The sequence below is a fragment of the Neovison vison genome, chromosome 14, assembly GCF_020171115.1.
Source record: "Neovison vison isolate M4711 chromosome 14, ASM_NN_V1, whole genome shotgun sequence".
Taxonomy (NCBI): Eukaryota; Metazoa; Chordata; class Mammalia; order Carnivora; family Mustelidae; genus Neogale; species Neogale vison.
This window is the reverse complement of record NC_058104.1, coordinates 399,267-418,928: the sequence shown is the minus strand read 5'-3', so window position 1 is coordinate 418,928 and position 19,662 is coordinate 399,267. Positions and strand designations below refer to the sequence as shown.

At 58.3% G+C, this 19,662-nt stretch overlaps 1 protein-coding gene across 15 annotated transcripts in view; it reads left to right on the top strand.

Moving 5' to 3' along the window:
* Window positions 1-19,662, top strand: part of MAPK8IP3 (mitogen-activated protein kinase 8 interacting protein 3) — a 45,610-nt gene continuing 25,948 nt past the window's right edge. For 8 of the 15 annotated variants that reach the window (XM_044233339.1, XM_044233337.1, XM_044233334.1 and 5 more), the window contains exons 1-5: window positions 1-366; window positions 12,937-13,057; window positions 15,184-15,254; window positions 15,497-15,588; window positions 19,194-19,217. In XM_044233339.1, the coding sequence (XP_044089274.1) occupies window positions 49-366; window positions 12,937-13,057; window positions 15,184-15,254; window positions 15,497-15,588; window positions 19,194-19,217 (626 nt within the window). In that variant the 5' untranslated portion in view covers window positions 1-48. The remainder of the gene's footprint in view (window positions 367-12,936; window positions 13,058-15,183; window positions 15,255-15,496; window positions 15,589-19,193; window positions 19,218-19,662) is intronic. The other 7 variants (XM_044233341.1, XM_044233335.1, XM_044233332.1 and 4 more) reach the window with 1 other exon arrangement.

Here is a 19,662-nt window from a genome sequence, read left to right as displayed (position 1 = left end):
GTGCGCGCCGGCGGACAGCGGGCCGCGCTGGCGGCGGCGGTGGCCGCGATGATGGAGATCCAGATGGACGAGGGCGGCGGCGTGGTGGTGTACCAGGACGACTACTGCTCCGGCTCGGTGATGTCGGAGCGGGTGTCGGGCCTGGCGGGCTCCATCTACCGCGAGTTCGAGCGCCTCATCCACTGCTACGACGAGGAGGTGGTCAAGGAGCTCATGCCGCTCGTGGTCAACGTGCTGGAGAACCTGGACTCGGTGCTCAGCGAGAACCAGGAGCACGAGGTGGAGCTGGAGCTGCTGCGCGAGGACAACGAGCAGCTGCTCACCCAGTACGAGCGGGAGAAGGCGCTGCGCAAGCAGGCCGAGGAGGTGCGTGGGCCGGGCCGGCCGCCCGGAGACCCTCCCCGCCCCGCCCCGCCCCGCCCTGCCCCGCCCCGGCGGCCGCGCCCGGGGGCCTCGGAGCCCCCCACCGTTCCTCGCTACTCCGGGCCCGGACCCCCCGACCGCCACCTCCCCACCCACTGCACCCGGAGCTCCCAGCCGGCGCCCCCACAACGCTGCTCCGGCCCCGGAGCCCCCCCACCGCTCCACCCCGGAGATCCCGGCCTGCCCCTCCCTGCTCCACCCCGAGTCCCCGACCGCCCCCCCGCCACTCCACCCGGAGCTTTCGGCCGCGGCCCCCCCCACCGTGCCCGCTCCACTCCGGAGCCCCCGATTGCCCCCCACAATGCTGCTTCGGCCCCGGAGGCACACCCCTCCCCCGCTCCACCTCGAAACCCCCGATCGTCCCTCCCTGCTCGGACGAGGGAGCTCTCGGCCGCCCCGCATCCCACCCCACCCAAGCCTTTGGCGGCACAGGAGCTTCAGCGGCCGGGAACCTCCGACCAGGCCTCCCTTCCTCCCGCATACCCACCTCTCATTCCAAACGTCTGTTCTCGTGCGTGTGTGTGTGTGTGTGTGTGTGTTTGCAAACCAGCTTCCTTAGATAGACTCCCATTACTGTGTTTGGTGGCCGCCGTCCTATATCTAGCTGGAGAAAGGATATGTGATCTTCTTAGGGTTCTGCAGCTGGAAGCAGTCTGTGGTCACAAAATCTTTCCCTTGTCCCCGGTTCAGTGTTTCCGAGAAATGTGACATGGATGAGTTTGGTGATTGATGTAAACACCTAAGGAGAGAGCCACCATTGGGTTGCTGCCCCAGCACCAGGGGAGATATCTTTGCCTTGTCGTCCCCTCAGTTGGAAAGGTTGTTAGCTTACGTGGGAAAGGCTGAAAAATTCTGCTGTGGCTTCTGAGAAATTACAAATGGAATTTGGAAATATTTGATGGTGTTCCAGGAAGTCTCTGCAACCTGGAAATCACTTCTTCATGAACAGTCCGAAGAACCGTGCCTTGTATGAAACCAGTTTGCCTTTTCACCATGAAATACTTAACCTCCCAGTGTGTGCTAGAACCAAGGATGCAGGGCACGTGGGCTCCCATCCCTGCTCTGCCCCTCTGACCTTGTCCACATTACCTGCCTGCTCCGGATTTTGATTTTCATCAAATGAATCAATTGCCCTGGGTGATCTCTAGGCTTCTCTGACCTTCTGTTATTCTAGGCATTAGGTGACAGTCTCTAGTTTATGAATACAGAGTTTCTTATTAAATGAGCCACGTTTCTTTTCAATTAATTAGGCTTAACACATTTTTGACTTTAGTATTGAAATAGAAGATTGTTTCCATATCGGGCCTTTTTCTTGAATCAGAGAGTGGTTTGGTGCCAGTTTGGTTAAAAGCATATTTATGAAAATTCTGTGTCTTCCGTCATTCCTGCTTCTGGTCGTTACTTTGCTTTGGGATCTCATCCGTCTGTCAAGAGGCTGTTTATTGATTGGGGTGTCAAGCTGTGAACTGGTTTAAAGTTCTCAACTTAAGGGGACGTAAGAGCTCATAAGATGGTAGGGTTCAGAGTGGCCTTGGCGTTTACTGGGGAAGGAAGTGGACCTGAGACGTTGGGGGTGGGGAGGGACTGGACCAAGGTCACATGACCTAGAAGAGCCATAGCGCACCCAGTCTACCTTGGCTCCGGGCCCAGGCTCTTTTTTCTGTATCATGCTGTTGTGGGAGATCAGAGAGCTGCACCCCCAGAACACTGGCTTGCTGGGGATTCCCCTTGCCCGGCCGTGGGCAAGGCTGGGGCTGCCTCCCCGGTACTGGGCAGTGCCCTCCACTTCTCTGACTCTCCACAGCCACGTAATATCTAACTGATGATGTTTTGAGTAAGTTTGTTTTCTTCTTTCAAACCTCTGTGGTTAGCATCGTCGATGAGAAGACACTGAAGGGGGCAGTCAGGATGGACAGCCTTAAGGCTGTGCGTCGTAACCATCTAGCCCAGAGATGAGCTCAGCATGCATGAGGCTTCTGCTCTGCCCCACGCAGCTCAAGTTCAGCTGTGAGTGACTGTGCTGCTTCTGGCCTCCCGCTCACACTCCCCCGACTCAGAGCCGGAGAGTGTACGTGTGGTTGGCAGGGCACGGTCTTTGAGACCGAGACCCAGCCTTGCCCGGGTGCAAGGAGGAGCTGCACCAAGCTTGCTGAGTAGAGAGCCAGGAAGCGAGCAAATGCTTGGCTAGCCAGCACAGGGCTGCGGCTAGAGGCTACCAGGACGGACTTGCAGAGACCTCGGGCGATGGTACAGCTGAGGAAGAGGGCCAGATACTGTCACCATTTTGGCACTGTCCAACAGACAGTCATTTCCAGCTCGGTGGAAAAGCCCACTTCTTTTTCGAGGCAGGGAATTGAGAGACTTGCGTCTGATAACACAGAAGCTGGAATGCCCCAGGCCGGGGCTCTTGGTGCAGAGTAGCTGCGGTGTGCCTGGCCGCTCTGGTCCAGAAGGCCTCACCAGAGCCGGCTAACCCAAGCCGCCCGCAGCCTTACAAGCAGGCACAGCCTGCAGGTTTGGTTGAAAAAGCCTTGAGCAGAGCACAAACCCCCGTCCCGCACTTACTGCCCATGGTGGCAGCCACAAGAGATGGCGAGTGAGGTCTGGGTCTGGGCTGGCTCATTAGACAGGAGCCGTGGTAGCTGGAGAGTGGGCTCCCGGGAGCGGGGCTGAGGCCGCAGACCAGGCTTGAGCACCAGCCCTGCACTCGGGAGCTGCACCGTGGACCGGTCTGCTCCTCTCTGGTTGCAGTGGCCACCTCCGTAGAGCAAGGGGGTTGCCAGCAGTGAAGCTGCTGTCATAGCAAGGGCCAAGTCCCATTGCTGGCTGTTGTTTTCCTGAAGAACTGTGGAGAGACAGGCTTAATCGGGCCGGGGAGAGCCCCTGGATGGACTTGCAGGTGGCAAGCGCCAGCGTCTCGGTCTCTGGATGTGCGGGCTTTGCCCTTGTAACTGACATGATGAGTCCTGCTGGCCTGCAGAGCTGCCTTCGAAAATTTCTACACAGACCTTAAAAATGCTGACTCTTTATCTGATTTCTGACCATCGGGAAAGGTCGGCAATAGGCAGTTGAGTGGGAGGACCAGAGCGAGGAGATGCCCACCCAGTGTGACCCTGTGGGAGAAATAGGCGGAGGGCTCCCCAGGCGGCAAAGAGCCTTCTTCCTTGCAGACAGTCAGGCACATAGCACGTAGGAGGAAGAATCGTGTTTGAGAGATAAGGTGTGAGTTCGGCAGCCGTCGTTGCATCAGACTCATACCAGCCCAAAAGAAACTACTAGTGATAGCCCAGACTCCTACAGGACAGTGCAGTGTACGGGGCCTCAGCATGTTACTACGTAAGGAAGGTGCCCAGTGGGAGCAGTCTTACCCCAGACTGTTTGCTTCTGGTTACATAAAAGTAATTTATTATTACTGTTTTTAAAGATTTTATTTATTTATCTGACAGACAGAGATCACAAGTAGGCAGAGAGGCAGGCAGAGAGAGAGGAGGAAGCAGGCTCCCTGCTGAGCAGAGAGCCCGATGCGGAACTTGATCCCAGGACCCTGGGATCATGACCTGAGCCGAAGGCAAGAGGCTTTAACCCCCTGAGCCACCCAGGCACCCCTAATAAAAGTAATTTAGTTCAAGGGAGAACTTTTGGATAAGGTTAAGCTGGAGGAAAAGCCCTAATGCTCCTCTGTAGAGACGGCCGGTCTGCCTTTTCCCATCAGTGAACGGATACCTCGAAGCAGAGGTTTTCTTTCGGTTTCCCGCATTATGGCAGCAGATTCACCGCTGCTAGCACAAGGCCTGGGATTTCTCTTCTTGCCACGTTGTAATATTAAAAGCAGTTTTCAAAATTTTTTTTCCTTTTAGACAAGGCCATTAAGGCTAAGTGGCCGGTGCTGCCTTTACCAGTCGTCTTTAAAGGTCAGCCATGGTAACTGCACCGAGTCTCCAGAAGAACATCCATCTCTCCCTTAAAAATGGAAACAAAGAGGGGCCCCTGGGTGGCTCAGTGGGTTAAAGTCTCTGCCTTTGGCTCAGGTCATGATCCCAGGGTCCCAGGATCGAGCCCCTCATCGGGCTCCCTGCTCAGCGGGAAGCCTGCTTCTCCCTCTCCCACTCCCCCTGCGTATGTTCCTGCCCTTGCTGTCTTTCTCCCTTTGTCAAATAAATAAATAATCTTAAAAAAAAAAATAAGGTGGAGGTAAAGAGAGGTGCTTCTGAGCCAGAGCAGACATGTGGGGGAGGGCACACAGCCCCAGACCCTGCCTTTCCCCACACCGGGCAGAAACTTTCCGAGCCTGCTGGCCACAGCTAGAAAACAGTGACCAAAGACTGCTATGAGTTAGTTCTTTCCAAACGCGGTCTTCTAAATTACAGTTACTGTCTGGATCTTGTGGGGTTTTTTATTTTATTATTCCCATTTCTTTTTAAGTATTCATTTGAGAGAGAGAAAGCACAAGTGGGGCATAGAGGGAGAGGGGGAAGCCAGGCTCCCTGGCAAAAAGGGAGCCCGATGCGGGGCTCAATCCCAGGACCCTGAGGTCATGACCTGAGCTGGAGGCAGAGGCTTAATCCACTGAGCCACCTGGTCATCCCTATTTTATTATTATTTTTTTAAGATTTTATGTTTTGAGAGAAAGAAGGATCTGAGGGAGAGGGAGAGGGACTCTCAAGCAGACTGTGTCTTGAGTGTGGAGCCCAGCTGGGGGCTGTGTCCCAGGACCCTGAGACCATGACCTGAGCCAAAAACCAAGAGTTGGATGCTTAACCAGCTGCACCACCGAGGTGCCCCGTGGTGTTTTTTTAATTTAAAAAAAAAAAGATTTTTTTTTTTTTTAAATAAGCTGTATCCCCAACATGGGGCTCAAACTCACGACCCTGAGACCAAGAGTTGCATGCTCCTCCTGAGCCAGCCACGTGTCCCACTGGGTTTTTTGTTTTTATCTTTATTTATTTATTAAGATTTTGTTTATTTATTTGACAGGGAGAGAGACAGTGAGAGAGGGAACACAAGCAGGGAGAGTGGGAGAGAGAGAAGCAGGTGTCCCGCTGAGCTGGGAGCCCGATGTGGGGCTCGATCCCAGGACCCCGGGATCATGACCTGAGCTGAAGGCAGACGCTTAATGATGGAGCCACTCAGGCGACCTTGGGTTTTTTATTTTTAAGTTTTCTAAAACTTCCTGTTCTAGAATCATTTCTAGAAGTTGCCGAAAGAACGCCCTGCTCCCAGACTCCCAAATGGGAACATTTTTCTGCATTGCTCTCCATCCCTCCCTCTCCCTCCGCCATGACCCCCGGGGTCCTGCTGAAGCCCGTCTCTTGCAGACTAGGTCCTCGCTTTCTGCTTTTTATGGGGCCTGAACGATGGTGACGTCACAGGCTACTTATTTCGCAGGATGGCCCTTAGTTTGGCAGGAAGTCCCCGGGAGCGATGGTGCCCCTGAGTGTCTGAAACCCTTACTGTGTGCAGGACGGGGTCCCTCTCTGCAGGGCGGCCTGTGAGCAGCAGATAACCGGGGCACCGCCAGCAGCTGGGCCAGCGTGCCTTTCCAGGCACATGATTCCTGTGATCTAGGAGGGGTCAGGACGTCAGCTCCCATGGTCCACCACTCACCAAGTCCCCACTGTTCTTTCCACCTGAGTTCTGGATTCACATTCCTTTCTCGCCTCCTTTGGCACCAACCCAGTTCCAGTCTGCGCTGTCACACTGGCCTCCCAGCTGCTCTCCCTATCCCAATGTTTCCTCAGCCAGAAGGAACTTTTGCCAAGGGGCGTCCCATCTCCCCCTCCCCTGTGTCCTCATTTGCCAGGGCAGTCTGGGTGCAGGCTCAGTGGCAGGCTTTGGGGACTGGGTCTGGGGGCAGGCGCCCAGTGGGGAGGTGCTGGCAGAGATGCTGCTAGACATCCCTGTGCCGATGAGGTGGGGCGTGGGGTGTGCCTGACAGGTGGGGCCGGGCTGCCCTGGGGAGACGGAGAGTGAGGCTCCCATCGTGCCTGAACCCTGCCAGGCCCACCTTCCTCTGGGGCCTGCTCTGTGCGCCACTGCTCTTGTCCCGCCGTCCCCCCCACTTGCGGTTCCAGTTCCTGGGCACCCTTGCCTCCCAGAGTCTGGCACGAGGACAGGGTGGAGTGCATCTGGGTACTGGGTGCCGGGTGCTTGGATGCGTTCGGGCCCGGCTAGAGGGATGGGTCCCTGTGCCTCGCACCCCAGCCTCCTCCAGCTGCCTCCTGGCTGATTGGGGGGCACTGCCCTTCTAGCACGTTCCGCCCCCAGGCTGGTTCTTGTCCCCCTGACGGCACACCTCAAAGCAGGGCTGGCCACCTGTGCCCGTGCAGATGAGGAGGGAGGTGGCTTTCCTCTGCCTCTGTGTACGTCACACCCAGGTGTCTGTCCGGCTCCCGAAGGGCACAGGCTCTGTGCGTGAGTCTGTAGAGCAGCGGTCTGTTCAACACAACCTCTGTGAGGATGGAAACTTCTAGTTTGTGCTCTCTGGTTTAGTAGCTGATGACTGCCCCGGGCCACTGACACTTCACATCTGGCTCATGCAGCCAAGGAAGCGAGTTCTTACTTTACACCATTTTCCTGAATTGAAACTTAAGACTAGGGCGGGCGCCGTCAGCTTCCCGGGGCGGGCAGTAGGCGACAGAGGGCTATGCTGTTCTGTGAGCACCTTCCAGAAAGAGGAGAGCTCCCAAAGCAGTAGGTTTGGATACAGGAGACCAGAGGGGAGAAGATAGCGTGAGATAAATAGCGACAAGACGGGAGTGCCGGCTGTTCAGGACAGAACGGGGAGGTGACGAAATTCTCGAAAGGCTGTGGAGGATGTGGCGAGAAGTCCCCAGAGCCTAGAAAGGCTGGTGTCACAGCCCATGGCGAGATCTTTGACCTGGGCTGCATCTTCTTATCGGCTTTTCCTTCTTTCTAGCAAATTTACTGAGGTGAACGCACTGAGCTGTACAAGTTTGGGCAGTTTGGTGAATCTCGACATGTCTACACCCAGAGACCCGCCCTAGTGGCCGCCATCCCTGAAGTGTCCCCTGCCCCTTGGTGAGCTCTCCGTGCTCCCCCGCCCACACTGGTCTGCTCTCCGAGGCCGTGGAGTTGTGCGCATTCTCCAGAACTGTAAATAGAATCGTGCAGGTGTTTTCTCTTTCTCTGTCTGGCTTCTTTCAGTCAGCACGATGACGTGGAGATTCTCCTTGTTGTTGTTGTTGTTACAGATTTTATTTATTTGAGAGAGCACAAGCAGGGGAGCAGCAGGCAGAGGCAGAGGGAGAAGCAGGCTCCCTGCTGAGCAAGGAGCCCAATGTGGGACTTAATCCCAGGACCCTGGGATCATGACGTGAGCCGAAGGCAGCCACTAAAACAACTGAGCCAGCCAGGCGCCCCGACGTTGAGATTCTTACGGGTCATAGCAAGTGTTGTGCTTATCCCTCCCCGAAGCGCTGAGCCCTGTGCTCGTGTGGCCTCTGTCCCTCTCCTGTGTGTGGAGCGGGAGGTGTGCTTCTCCGAGCCCGGCTCTGGTGTGGCTGTGCATGGGGGTTCCCAGAAAGAGAAAGCCAGGAGAGGTCCAGAGCAGCGGGTGGCCGGCGATAGGACCAGCCAGTCCCAAGCAAGCACTGAGTCACCAGGGCGGGAGAGTCTCACCTCAGGGCAGTGAGCTCTCGGCGCCCACGTACTCATCCCCTGTCATGCACAGGGGAGTTGGGGAAGGCCAGGTTAAGCGGGGGATGGGTCCTTTTCCCAGGGGACCACACCTCACCCCATGGGGTTTGAGTGGCAAAAGTTGGCACATTTCGACTCTGACTGTCCTCAGTGATGGTGTGAAGTGACGCCTCCCACGAGAGTCTCTGTGCGCCCCCCACCCCCAGACACTTGGCCGGCTCTCTGGGTGCCGTGTCCTTTCGTAGGCTTTTCTCCTCTGGCCTCCCCACACCTGCTTCTCACCCTGTGGAAGCCCGTAGGTGCTTGCTTACACCCGGGGCCCGGGGCCCGTGTCGCATCTGCAGTGTTCATTTCCGGCCAGCAAGACCCCGTGTCTATGGAAAGGCCAAGGCCAGCACCCTGGACCTGGTGCCGTTAAACCAAGCAGAAGCCATGGGAGCCGGGGCTCGTCACCGAGGACGCTCCAGAGAGCACGGGTCCTGAGCTGCGGCCTGCGGGCTCTGAGTCTTCCCTACTTCCTTCCCTCCTGTCCCGTGTTACCAACCTCATCATGTGTTTATGTGTCCTATGCCTGTGTTTTATACGGCCTGTAGCTTAACATATAAAACGTATATTAATTCTTAGTGTGTAAACATATCCGTGACATTTTTTTGGAGAGACACACACACACAGATACTCTTGTGTCTGTCTTGCCAACCCTTGGAAATCCGTGTGAATTAAACCATTGCCGTTCATTGGGAGCCGGAAGAGTACTTAGAAATACATCGAGAAAGGGACCCATGTGTGTACTGGTATTTAGACGTGAGAATTGGGTGTTTCGTATCCAGAGGCTGAGACACGTTTCCCTTCGTTGGAGGAGAGCTAGTCCTTGCCCTTCGGGCCGCTCCAAAGATTGGTCGTAAGAGTGAGTGTAAACATCTGTGGGTTACTGTGTGCCGCGTGATGTGCTGAGTCGACCTGGGCAGACAGACAATAACTCCAAGTTCAAACCCGGAGTACGAACAGCGAGCACATGAGCACGTGTGCCGAGCTCTCACGTTCCTGCAGGTGCGCCTTCTGGAGACCACAAACGGAGACGCTGCCGTGTGTGGCGGGAGTTTCTGATGCAGGAGACTTCTGTGAGATCCGGTACCCTGCGGGCCCGCTCGACCCAGATGCTCCCAGCCCGATTTTTGTTCTTCCCAGTCCCAGTCCTGTTTTCTTACAGTGAGATCCCACTTTACAAATTTTGGGAAGACTTTCTTTATAGACTTGACTTAGCCTCCCCCCACCACCCTTGTCCCCACCACTGAAAAGCCTTAATTCTCCCAAATCTAAAGTAAACGATGTGCAGATAAAAACACCCTCTGCCTTTCTGAAGTCATCCACTGCATTTTGTGGCTCACGGTGACCCGGGTGGGACCGCGCCCTGCTTCCGGCGGTCCCCTGTGCGGGGAAGGGAGCTGGGCTCTCCCGCCCGCCCTCTTTGCTCCTGAGCTAACCGCCAGCGCAGCCGGAGCGGGGTTGGTTGCGGAGAGGACCTGTACCTCTTCCCAAGGCCGGCCCTGAGCACACCCTCGTGAGAAACAAAGACCCAGCATCTGTGCGGTCTTGGGTGGGCCCTGCTCCTTCCTGGTACTTACTCCCGTAGCAGCGGGTGAAGTTTGCCTTGCCTCTTTCATCTCAGTTAAATGGACGGCTTGTGGGTTTTTTTAAACTGGAAACACTTGAATGACATTGAAATCATTTCTTCACGAGAGAAAGAAGGATTTCTTGGAAGGTGTAGAATGCCACGTTGGGTCGGTGACATTTTCACAGACTCGGGGACCTTGAGGCTCCCCCCGATCAGTTCTGTCCGGTAGGATGCCCGCGTCTGGGAGACCAGGGACAGAGGCTCCCTGCCGCACTCGCTGTGGTCCAGAAGCCAGTGGTCTCCCCTCGCTCAGGCGCCTCTGGGAGCCGCGCAGGTCCAGGGCCGGGGTCCTTGAGTCACTTGTGGGTTTCTTGGGGCTCTCAGTTTACCTGGGGAGCTGCTCCCACCGGAGCACCCATGCCCCTTTGCACAGGGGTGCTGAGAGGATGGAAGGGGACCGGTTCTGAAGGACTGAGCCGTCTCTGCCCCATCCGGCCATCCCTTTGGCACTGGGGTCCCATGTGTCCTGAGAACCATGAACGTTGACCTGCTGTGGGCTCTGTCTCCCCGCCACCTGCTGTTCCCCCGTCTTTGGCCTTGTGGATGCCCACGTATGCAGCTTCACGTAGCTGCTTTCTCTCTTGGGTGATGTCTCCGTATTTCCTGATGCGGAAAGCCTTGAAATATCAAGGTCAGAGGATTTGTGCCTGTGACCTGGTTTGGGGCTTGCTTCATCGGGAATCTAGGCACGTCAGTGGTTTGGGGGCATGACAAAGCATTCTGGCCCTGTCACCGAGGTTGGATTTAATGATCGGCTACCAGGATAGATTTAAAGAAGTCTGTCTTGGCCTTCGTAAGAATCTGGAAGTGGGCTTTCTGACACCGTCTGTAATTGGGAAATCTCTCAGCTGATTTCCACATCTTAAGTGCAGGTGATGCGGGAGAAAACGCAGACAGGACAGGACGCTGTCCCTAAAATGACTCTCTTTGTGTGACACCACAGGGGCGCAGCCTGCAGGTGGCGCCCCTGCCCGAGGCCCAAGAGCCTGTGCTTCTGGGCAACGTGCTTATGCAAAAATAAACACATGAGTGACCCCGGAGGGCTCTTGAGTTAATCTGGAAGGAAAAGCAGATGGGAATAACGAAGGAAATGTGGAAAACGGGACTTGAAAGCTTCACTACACATCCGATGTTAAGGGTTAATGGAACAGTCCACATTCAGAGAAACCTGTGGCCTGGCTCACGGAGAGACCGAAGTCTATGTTAGGGTTGAACACGTGAGGAAGGTTGCAGTTCGGAGCCGCGAGGAAAGGGGAAATGACAAAGCATACTCGTGCAGTACACCCGCACCTGCGTCCGGGGGGGGCCCTGCTGCGCGTGAGACGGGAGCAGCGGAGGTCCTCACAGATCACAAGGAACAGCAGGAACTTGGTGGCAGGCAGGGTGTTTGACAAAAACGTAGTGAGCTGTTGGGGACCAGTACGTATTGAAGTCACTGGGGACTTGACACTCAGGACAGTTACGTTGGTCCGGGTTCCACCCATCGGGTGGCCCGTCCTGCCCCGGTCTTAGGGAGTGAGCTGGGAGGCCTCCCTGGAGGGGCTGTTGGCTGTGCACAGGCCCAGGGCCGTGGCTCCCGTCACAGGAAGCCATCAGGCATTTCCGCAGGCCATGACCCCGATAATGGACGTGTTGGAGCAGGTTGGAAGCCCCACAGGAGGAAATTGCTGGAATGAGCTCTACTCTGCACACTGCCGACAGTGGACGGAGAGAGTATGTTTCTTTTTTTTTTTTTTTTTAAGATTTTATTTATTTATTTGACAGAGAGAGATCACAGTAGACAGAGAGGCAGGCAGAGAGAGAGAGAGGGAAGCTCAGCAGGGAGGCCGATGCGGAACTTGATCCCTGGACCCTGAGATCATGACCTGAGCCGAAGGCAGCAGCTTAACCCACTGAGCCACCCAGGTGCCCCGAGTATGTTTCTTGAGGAAGAGAGATGCTCCCGTTTAGGCTCCTGGAAATAACGGGTCCCAAATGTGTGTACGAGAGATCACACGTGTGTGCTGTGCATGCACACACCGACATGTGCACACACGCATGCACGTCTGGAAGGAGATCACCCCATTTTAACCCGACTCTGGATGGTACAGTTACGGTTTTTCAAAAACATTCTCCCTCGTACTTCAGACTCTCACCTGGTGCTCCCAGAGGCACAGGCTGCCCATCGTCTGCTTCTTTTAAGTAACAGGAGCGGAGATTCCCCAAATGAAAGCCTACCCGTGTCAGTCAGTTAAGAACTGTTGCTGCTTCTTGGGACACTGGTTGTGTCCACGTGAGTGAGAACCACGTGCCCGTGCTCCGTGCACAGCTGCGCTGTGTGGGCCTTCCTGGCCATGAGGTGGCCGTACTTCCCTTGGCTACAGCAGGGAGGCGCCCGGTGCGGGCTCCCCCACGCCCCGCCCCCTCCAGCTCTCCACCCCACAAAACCGAGGTGCCAGCAGCTCACCCTGAGTGCCGGCATCTGCATGAGGACCCCACTCCCACCCCGGTGGCCCTGGGCCAGCCCATTCCTCCCCTCCGCATCCACACCTGGCTTCCAGTGCGAAGCCAGGAGCCCTCCCAGGATCTCTCCAGAGTCGTCTTTTTGTTGTTGCTTTTTTGCAAAGTGCTTTCCTTTCACTTGGTTTGATGATAATTTTGCTCAGACACTTACTGGGTGAGGGAAGGATTCCAAAGACCCAGCCCCATTGTGGGTCCTTCCGGTAGCGGCAGCTTCCAGAGCCGAGCAGGAACTGACTGTACAGATGAGGAGCAGAGTGGCTGTGACCTCACACCGTTCAGTGTCCAGGAGACTGATGTTACTGTGTCGGGAAAGGACCAGTGACCTGCTATGTGGGGCCTGCTGAGGGGAGGAAAATGCAGGGTCCCTCCTTCAAAAATTATCAAGGCTTTCAAGAAGGCGACCGTAGATCGTTAAAGGGAGCATGAGCCTTTCTATAATCGGGGCCCAGTGTGAATCTCTGGGTAGTTGGCTAGAAGGTTCTAGAGTTACTAACTCTCGGGAAACTCATCTGGCTCCTGCTTCTGGACGGGGCGTGTCAGGTTTTGGTGCTGAGGGTGGCAGGCGGTATGAGGCCAGGAGCCCATGACCGTGGGTCCCGGAAGCCCGCGACCCTTCCATGACGCACTGCCATCACCTGGCGTCCCACTTTGGTGACGCCCGCTCTCTCTCCTCCCATGCACAGAAGTTCATTGAGTTTGAAGATGCCCTGGAGCAGGAGAAGAAGGAGCTGCAGACCCAGGTGGAGCACTACGAGTTCCAGACACGCCAGCTGGAGCTGAAGGCCAAGAACTACGCGGACCAGAGTAAGCAGGTGGTGGGGGCCGCATCGGACCATGTCGTTCCCCGCCTGGTCCCGGCTCGGGAGGGGTGGGGGAGGGAGAGAGAGAGAGGCCAGCAGCCGTGTTTTCACCGGGATTCCCTCAATCACGCGTTTATGCCTGTGCCCCGCCAGGTGTGTCTGTAGCCGGCCTCCGATCCTGGGTGGAAATACATAAATAAATAAGGCCCCTTTGATGACAGCACATTTTCCATGAGAGTCGAGGCCTGGGCTGCACCGCGCCAGGCCCTCCGTAGAGACCCCCGTCGTGGCGCGGCTCCTGTCTGTCCGCCACGGGTGGGGACGCCGCTCCTGGACAGTCCGTTCACTGCCCACCGTGGTGGCGCTTCGGGGCAGGGGCACGTAGCTGGCGGGGCCCGCAGGAGCACTCTGTCCCTCACAAGGAGAGGCAAGGAAAGTGATTCGGGTGATGTTGATTCTAAGAACTATTAATTCTGTTTTCACGAGTCTTGTTTAAATTTTGTGGCCAAAGTTTCCATGAACTCTCAGTGGAAGTTTCCACGACAGGAGCTAATGTGCTGCTTTCCCTGGTGGCCCCGGACGGCGGGTCCCTTCATCTCTCCACCTGGGGGAAGAGGATCTGATGTGCCGGGTCTGTCTGTCCCTCTCCCAGACCAAGACTCGAGGGCCCAAGGCTAAGGCCAGCACCCCATGGCTGGGTCAGAGACTCGCAGACAGCCATGGGCCCAGCGGCCCCTGTACACCTACAGACACTCTGGTGTTTACAAAATGAAAGCAAACCAAATGGCCCGTTTTAGGCGTACGGAGGGAAATGCTTTCTGTGATCACACAGAGCCCTAGAGTACTGTGCAGATATGAAATTTCTGGCTCTTCTTAGAAGGAAAACAATACAAACTCCAAATTATTGGCTGAAGTTATTCATTCCGTGGTGGCAAGACCAAGAGTCAGAGGAGGGGAGAGCAAATGTGTGGCTCCTTCGGCCAGGTGGCGGCCTGCACACCTGCCCAGCAGAGAAGGCCAGGAGGAAGGGCCTGCTGCACACACGGGCTGCCCCTCCCAAGGCAGGAGCAGAGGCTGGGGGGGGGTCAGTCCACCCCTGGGGTACAGGCAACGCCCTGCAGTCTGGCTGCACTGGCCATCAGCTCGCTCCACGAGCCTCGTGAGCCTCAGACCCCCACTTCCTGCGACGCCGTCGCTGCTCCCGAGAGTGTGGCCCCCAGAGAGCTGCATAGAGATGCCGACTCGGAGGCCCCTGCTGTGGGGTGGGGGAGCACGGCCCCTGCGGACACTGCAGAACAGAAGAGCATGTGGACCAAAGCCAGATGTGGACTGGTGTCACCTGTTAGATCTCAGGAGGAAGGGTGGGTGGGAGGCGGGTGAGCCCGGCGGGACCACACCTATGAGTCCCTTGACAGTCATAGGTCCTGCCTCACTCTGCACTTGCTGGGGCCATGGGGATACAGTTGAAGTTCGAACAAGGGCCCAAGGACGGAAGGTATCCGAGGCTGGCACGTTCACCCGGTGTTGGGAGGCAGGGAACAGGAGGCCCGATGGGCCCGCTGACCGGTCAGGTGACCCACCCGTTGCGAGTGGAGCACATGCAGGGCCTGCGGGGGCTCCCAGGCACCACCCCTGCCGGCCTGGATGCCACGGCCACGGCTTGGTCTGCAGGCCTTGGTGCATGTCGGGGATGCTTGCTTGTTCTGTGCCACGTGGCAGATGGTCCTGGGCTCTTTCCTACGTCACAGAGGCTGCTCACACAGGAACTGCCCCTTTCTACGAGCCCCTTTCTCACATCTTATCTCCACCGGACCACAGCGAGCTCCCTGCATCTCGGGAGCTGTTGCCACTCGGGCGCAGGTAGCAGCCCCGGGTGGGCTGGGTCATCCTGGTTCCCTCGGCAGAACCGAACATCTTCCACTAACGCAGCACACAACCACATGCCAGCCAGACCCTCAGGATCCGTCTTCTCGTGGCCCCGGGGTCTCTGCTGGCCATCCCCATCCGGGCTGACGGGCCACTGCGGTCTGCACCAGGCTTCAGTCTGTCCTGGCACAGACGGCCCGAGGGCAGGTGCAGAGGCGTGGGGGGTGCGCTGTGGTGTTGACGGGCAGCGGCCGTGTCTTCCAGTTTCCCGCTTGGAGGAGCGCGAGTCCGAGATGAAGAAGGAGTACAACGCCCTGCACCAGCGACACACGGAGGTCAGTGCCCAGCCCTGGTCTGCGCGCATGGACGTGGCCTCACCCCGCAGCAGTGCTGTGCGTGGAGCTGGCCTGGCTGGCCTTCCTGGCCTTTTCTTTCTGGCTTCTGCTGCCTAGCCAAGGAGCTCTGCCCTGCTCAGTCTGCACGAACATGTCTCTGCTGCTGTCAGAGCACTGTGGGCTGGAGGGCAGACGCCTGGGTCAGCAGGCCTGACCCACACGGCACATCTGTCCGGTCACAGATGATCCAGACCTACGTGGAACATATCGAGAGGTCCAAGATGCAGCAAGTCGGGGGAAACAGCCAAACCGAGGGCAGCCTGCCGGGGAGGAGGTAAGGCGGGAAGCGGGCGGCAGTGGCCTCTGGTGGCCCGTCATCCCCGGGGTGCTCTGGGGTGGAGGGGGGCCCTTGGGGAGCTGCGTCCGCCCCAGTCAGGAGAGGGGGTTGGGTCCGAGTGTGTGCCAGAGCGGAACGTGTGTGCACAGGTGCCGGGCAGGGCCCTCTGCTGGCCGCGAGCAGTCACGATTGCCTGGGGGAAATGGGGGGTCCGCCCCCATCGTCTCAGATCCCGTGTTTGTGGATTCACCTGCTCACTCAAGTCTGTGGCCTCGACATTGGCCTTCGGGGGGCTTCTGTGGTCACGCGTGCAGGCAGGTGCAGAGACACCTGCGCATGGCGGCGGGAGGGGCGGTGCCAGGTGTGCAGGACGCGGGTGCGCCAGAGCCATCAGGTGAGGTCAGAAGCCCAGCTCCAGCCCCCGTCCTTGGGGCCGCGTCGGGCAGCTCAACGCACACTGGCACACCTTGCTTTCTCCTTTGCAAAATGCAGCAGGCGTCACCCAGCCGCAGGATTCGGGAATCAAGGTTCTGATTTCTGTGAGATGTGGGTCTCTGTGCGGGAGCTACGGTCCTTACCCGCCAATCCCAGGCTGTCCTGCCTCTGGGCCTTGACTGACTGGAATCACGAGGACTGACCGGATGGGTGGGAGGAGGTGGGGCCGCCAGGCGACCCCCTGCACAGCCGTTCTCGCTGCGGGGCAGAGCGGCACCCGCAGACCCCGGGCCCTCGCTGGTCTGCTCCAGGAGCTCTGCGGCTCTTACCTGCAGGGAGGCGGGCTAAGCTGCATCTTCTGAGCCTTCAGTCAGGGGAGGACTGGACCATGGTGTGCAAGGGGCAGACTGTCTACAGTCTTCTCCAGGGTGTTGCCAGCTTGTGGGACACCAAGGTCATCAACCTGGGCCTGGGCCTGGGCCTGGGGAGAGGGTACCGATGTCCCAAGTCCAAGTAGGTGTGAGGAGAAGCTGGAGGCCCCACAGACGGAACTCAGCTCTTGGTCCCTTTGTAGCCTTGGCCCCTTGTTCCTACAGGCCAACGCCTGAGCACTGTCATGCCCCGTCCCTGCAGAGGCCGTCTCCGGCCTGTCCATCGGCGGGTGTGCTGTGAACACGCAGGCTCAGGCCCTTACGTTGCGTGTCGCCAGCCACCATCTGGGCCCAGGGACAAAGCCCTTGCCTCTGTGTGCTCGAGGCACCCGACTTGAAAACAGAAACACGGAGCGCGTGTGCGAACGCCGGGCGGGACCTGGGAAGGTGAGGGGACGGCGGCACGCTTCCCCACAGTCCCAGGATTTTAGTGGATGCGTCCCTGCTGCATGTTCACGCCCTGGGCTGCTGGTGGTGACCCCGCATCTGCTGGGGGGGGGTTACAGACTGAGCAGTTTGAAGGACAGAACTCTGCAGGTGTCGCTCCTGAGGCATGACCGTCTAAAGCGAGGGGAGTAACAGCCTCCCGGCTCCCGGCTCCAGAGTTTCTCTCGCGAGCACTGCGACCTGCTTGCCCCCGGCACTCGGAACTCACCGGGAGGATTTCTGAGTGACTGCACATGAATGCTGACCTGGGGGGATGGGGGCCTGCATTCAGGGCCGGGGGGAGGGTTGGGCAGGGCCCTTTGCGCTGGGGCTGTGGCGGCTGGGCAGTTAGGCATCCTTGACGAGCGCTGGGCTCGCGGCCAGTTCCTGAGAGCTGCAGCATTCCGGAACCTTCAGGCTGGTTTCCTGCCAGCTCCCTTTAAGGCAGGAGCACCTCGAAGGTCATGAAGGAGAGCACCCAGCGAGAAGGGCCTGGTTCTCCCAGAAGCCAGGGAGGTGGGCTGTCTGAACTCAGGACTTGTCTTAGGACCCTATGGCTAGCACCCTGGGGGCCTGGGGATGCCACAGAAACTGGTGTCCCCACAGCCCCAGGATGACATGGGCTCAGCCCAAAGCAGAAGCTGCTTAGGCGCCAAAACTGGGCCCTGAGCTTCCTGGCCATTACTGGGGCTGTCCCTGGGGCCACATCAGGCCTTGTTTCCTCCTGACGTGGAGGAGGGTCCGTGAGTGCAGACCCCCGCCTGTGTCTCCCTGTGCACTGGAGACAGGACCTGGTCTGGGAGCCTGCGGTCCCCTGTGTCTTGGCCCTGAGGCAGTCTGGAGCAGGCCCGGCCCCAGGCCCCTCAGTGCTCCCTGTGCTTGGAGTTGGGCTCCGGCCGGTTGTGGCTGTCACCCTTCTGCTGTCGGGACTCTCTCTCGAGAGGGGCTGGCTCACGGGTCCCATCTGGGATCCCCTTGGAGGCTGCACGGCAGCTCTTGGAGCCGTGTGGGCTCTCCTCCCTCAGGGCACAGGTCTGTTCTACCTGCTGCCTGGCCGTGCCCATTGGTCACTCCTGGGCAGGGCAGGCCTTCACTGCCTCCGGGGATGGCTGTCCTGGGGGGGTTTTTCTCCACACCCAGGTGAGGCCCACGGGAGCCCCTTCATTTGTAAAACGGACACAACGGATGCCTAGGAGAGGGAGAGGCTCTGGTCCAGATTCCCGCAGAGGGTGCCCCAAGGCTGGGTGATCGGCATGCTGTCTAGGCTCTCGGCACTCTGGTAATAGGGCTTTTCGGGCCAGAGCACCACCACGTGCAAGAGATTCCTGCCGCAGGAAGAAGGCACCTGGTCTGTCAGCCGACACCTTCTGAGGACACGGCCCGCCTCCACCGTGTCCCCTTGGCCATGAAGAGGAGTGTGGCCCTGTGGGGTGATGGCCGGAGCAGCACTTGCCTGGGGGCCGAGGGGTGGTGCTGTGGGTGCAGGCTGCCCCGGTCACCTTGCCGGCCTGCCCGCCGTGTGTACCTTGCTCACTGGCCAACAGAGCCAGCCACCTGCTGGGACTCAGGCCCCTGCAGCTCTTCCCCGCGGTCCAGACGTTCAGTGTCTGGCCGCCCCGCCTGACACTGGCATGGGGAAGGCGGGTGGAAGTGAAGGAAGCAGGAACCTTCTCCCACCGTGCTGAGCACAGGCTTCTGTCACCGGCGCTGCTCCTCTTTGGGTTACAGGAAGGCCGCCCTGTGTGCGGTCCTGCTTCCTTGGGTGTCCCCTGCCTCGCCACAGCTCTTTAGAGAGAAAAAAGTATGTGCGCCCCAGCTCCCTTGTTCAGTGTCTCCGGCTTCCGCCAGGGGCCTCATCTGTAGTGCCAGGAGCTGCTGTCGCCGCCAATCCCAGACAGGGGTTTTCCTTCACTCCTGGCCTGGTGTTCTCAATGCGTGTGTCTTTAGAAACCCCAGTTAGCGTGCGTGGGCCCACGAATGTGAGCGTGTGTGTGCCTGAGCACACATGCGTGCCGGGGCTCTCCGGAGACGACACTCGCCCACCGCCCTGTACTGAGTGTGTGTGCCAAGCTGCGGGCCGGCGGCTCAGTAGAGAGGTCACGTGTCTGAGTGTCCTGTGTCTGTCGTGTGCACGTCTGCATGTCTCCACATGTGTTTGCGCAGAGCGGAACCCACTGCCGTGCTCTCACCCTCCTCGTGAGCGCGTGTGACCTGTGTCCCCTGACCTGTGCCCTCTAATGCTGTCTTCTCGTCTTGCCCCCTGTGCTGTTGCCGCTGTGTGCTGCCCTTGTGTCTTTCGCTGCCCTGCAGTCCTCGCCAGTCATGGAGGAAAAGGTAAAGCCTGGGCCAGCGTTCATGCTGCCGTGTGGGGCGCTCGGGGTGCCCTGGGGCTTGGGAGAGTCAGTCCTGCTGGTAGTTCTTAATTTTAGGCCCAGGGCTGGTCCTTGAGCTGCTCACCAGTTTCTCTGCCTCAATATTACGGATCAAAGATGCTCAGTGTGGCTCTTAGAGGCCAGGCCGTGGAGACGGGCGAGATCCAGGTTCCCGAGACAGCCCCAGACTAGGTAGTGGCATGGGGACCCCAGCCCGGCGAACATCTGTGGTCACAGGTCGGACCTCGGGCCCAAAGCCCTGGGCTGGTGCTGCAGGGAGGTGGCGGGCAGGGGTGGAGACCTGCACTCTGGCATCGGACAGACCTGGGCCCGGAGCCGGTTGCGTGGCCGTGGTCCTTGCAGGCACCTTGACCTCTGCGGGCGGCGCAACTCCCCCAGACTGTAGC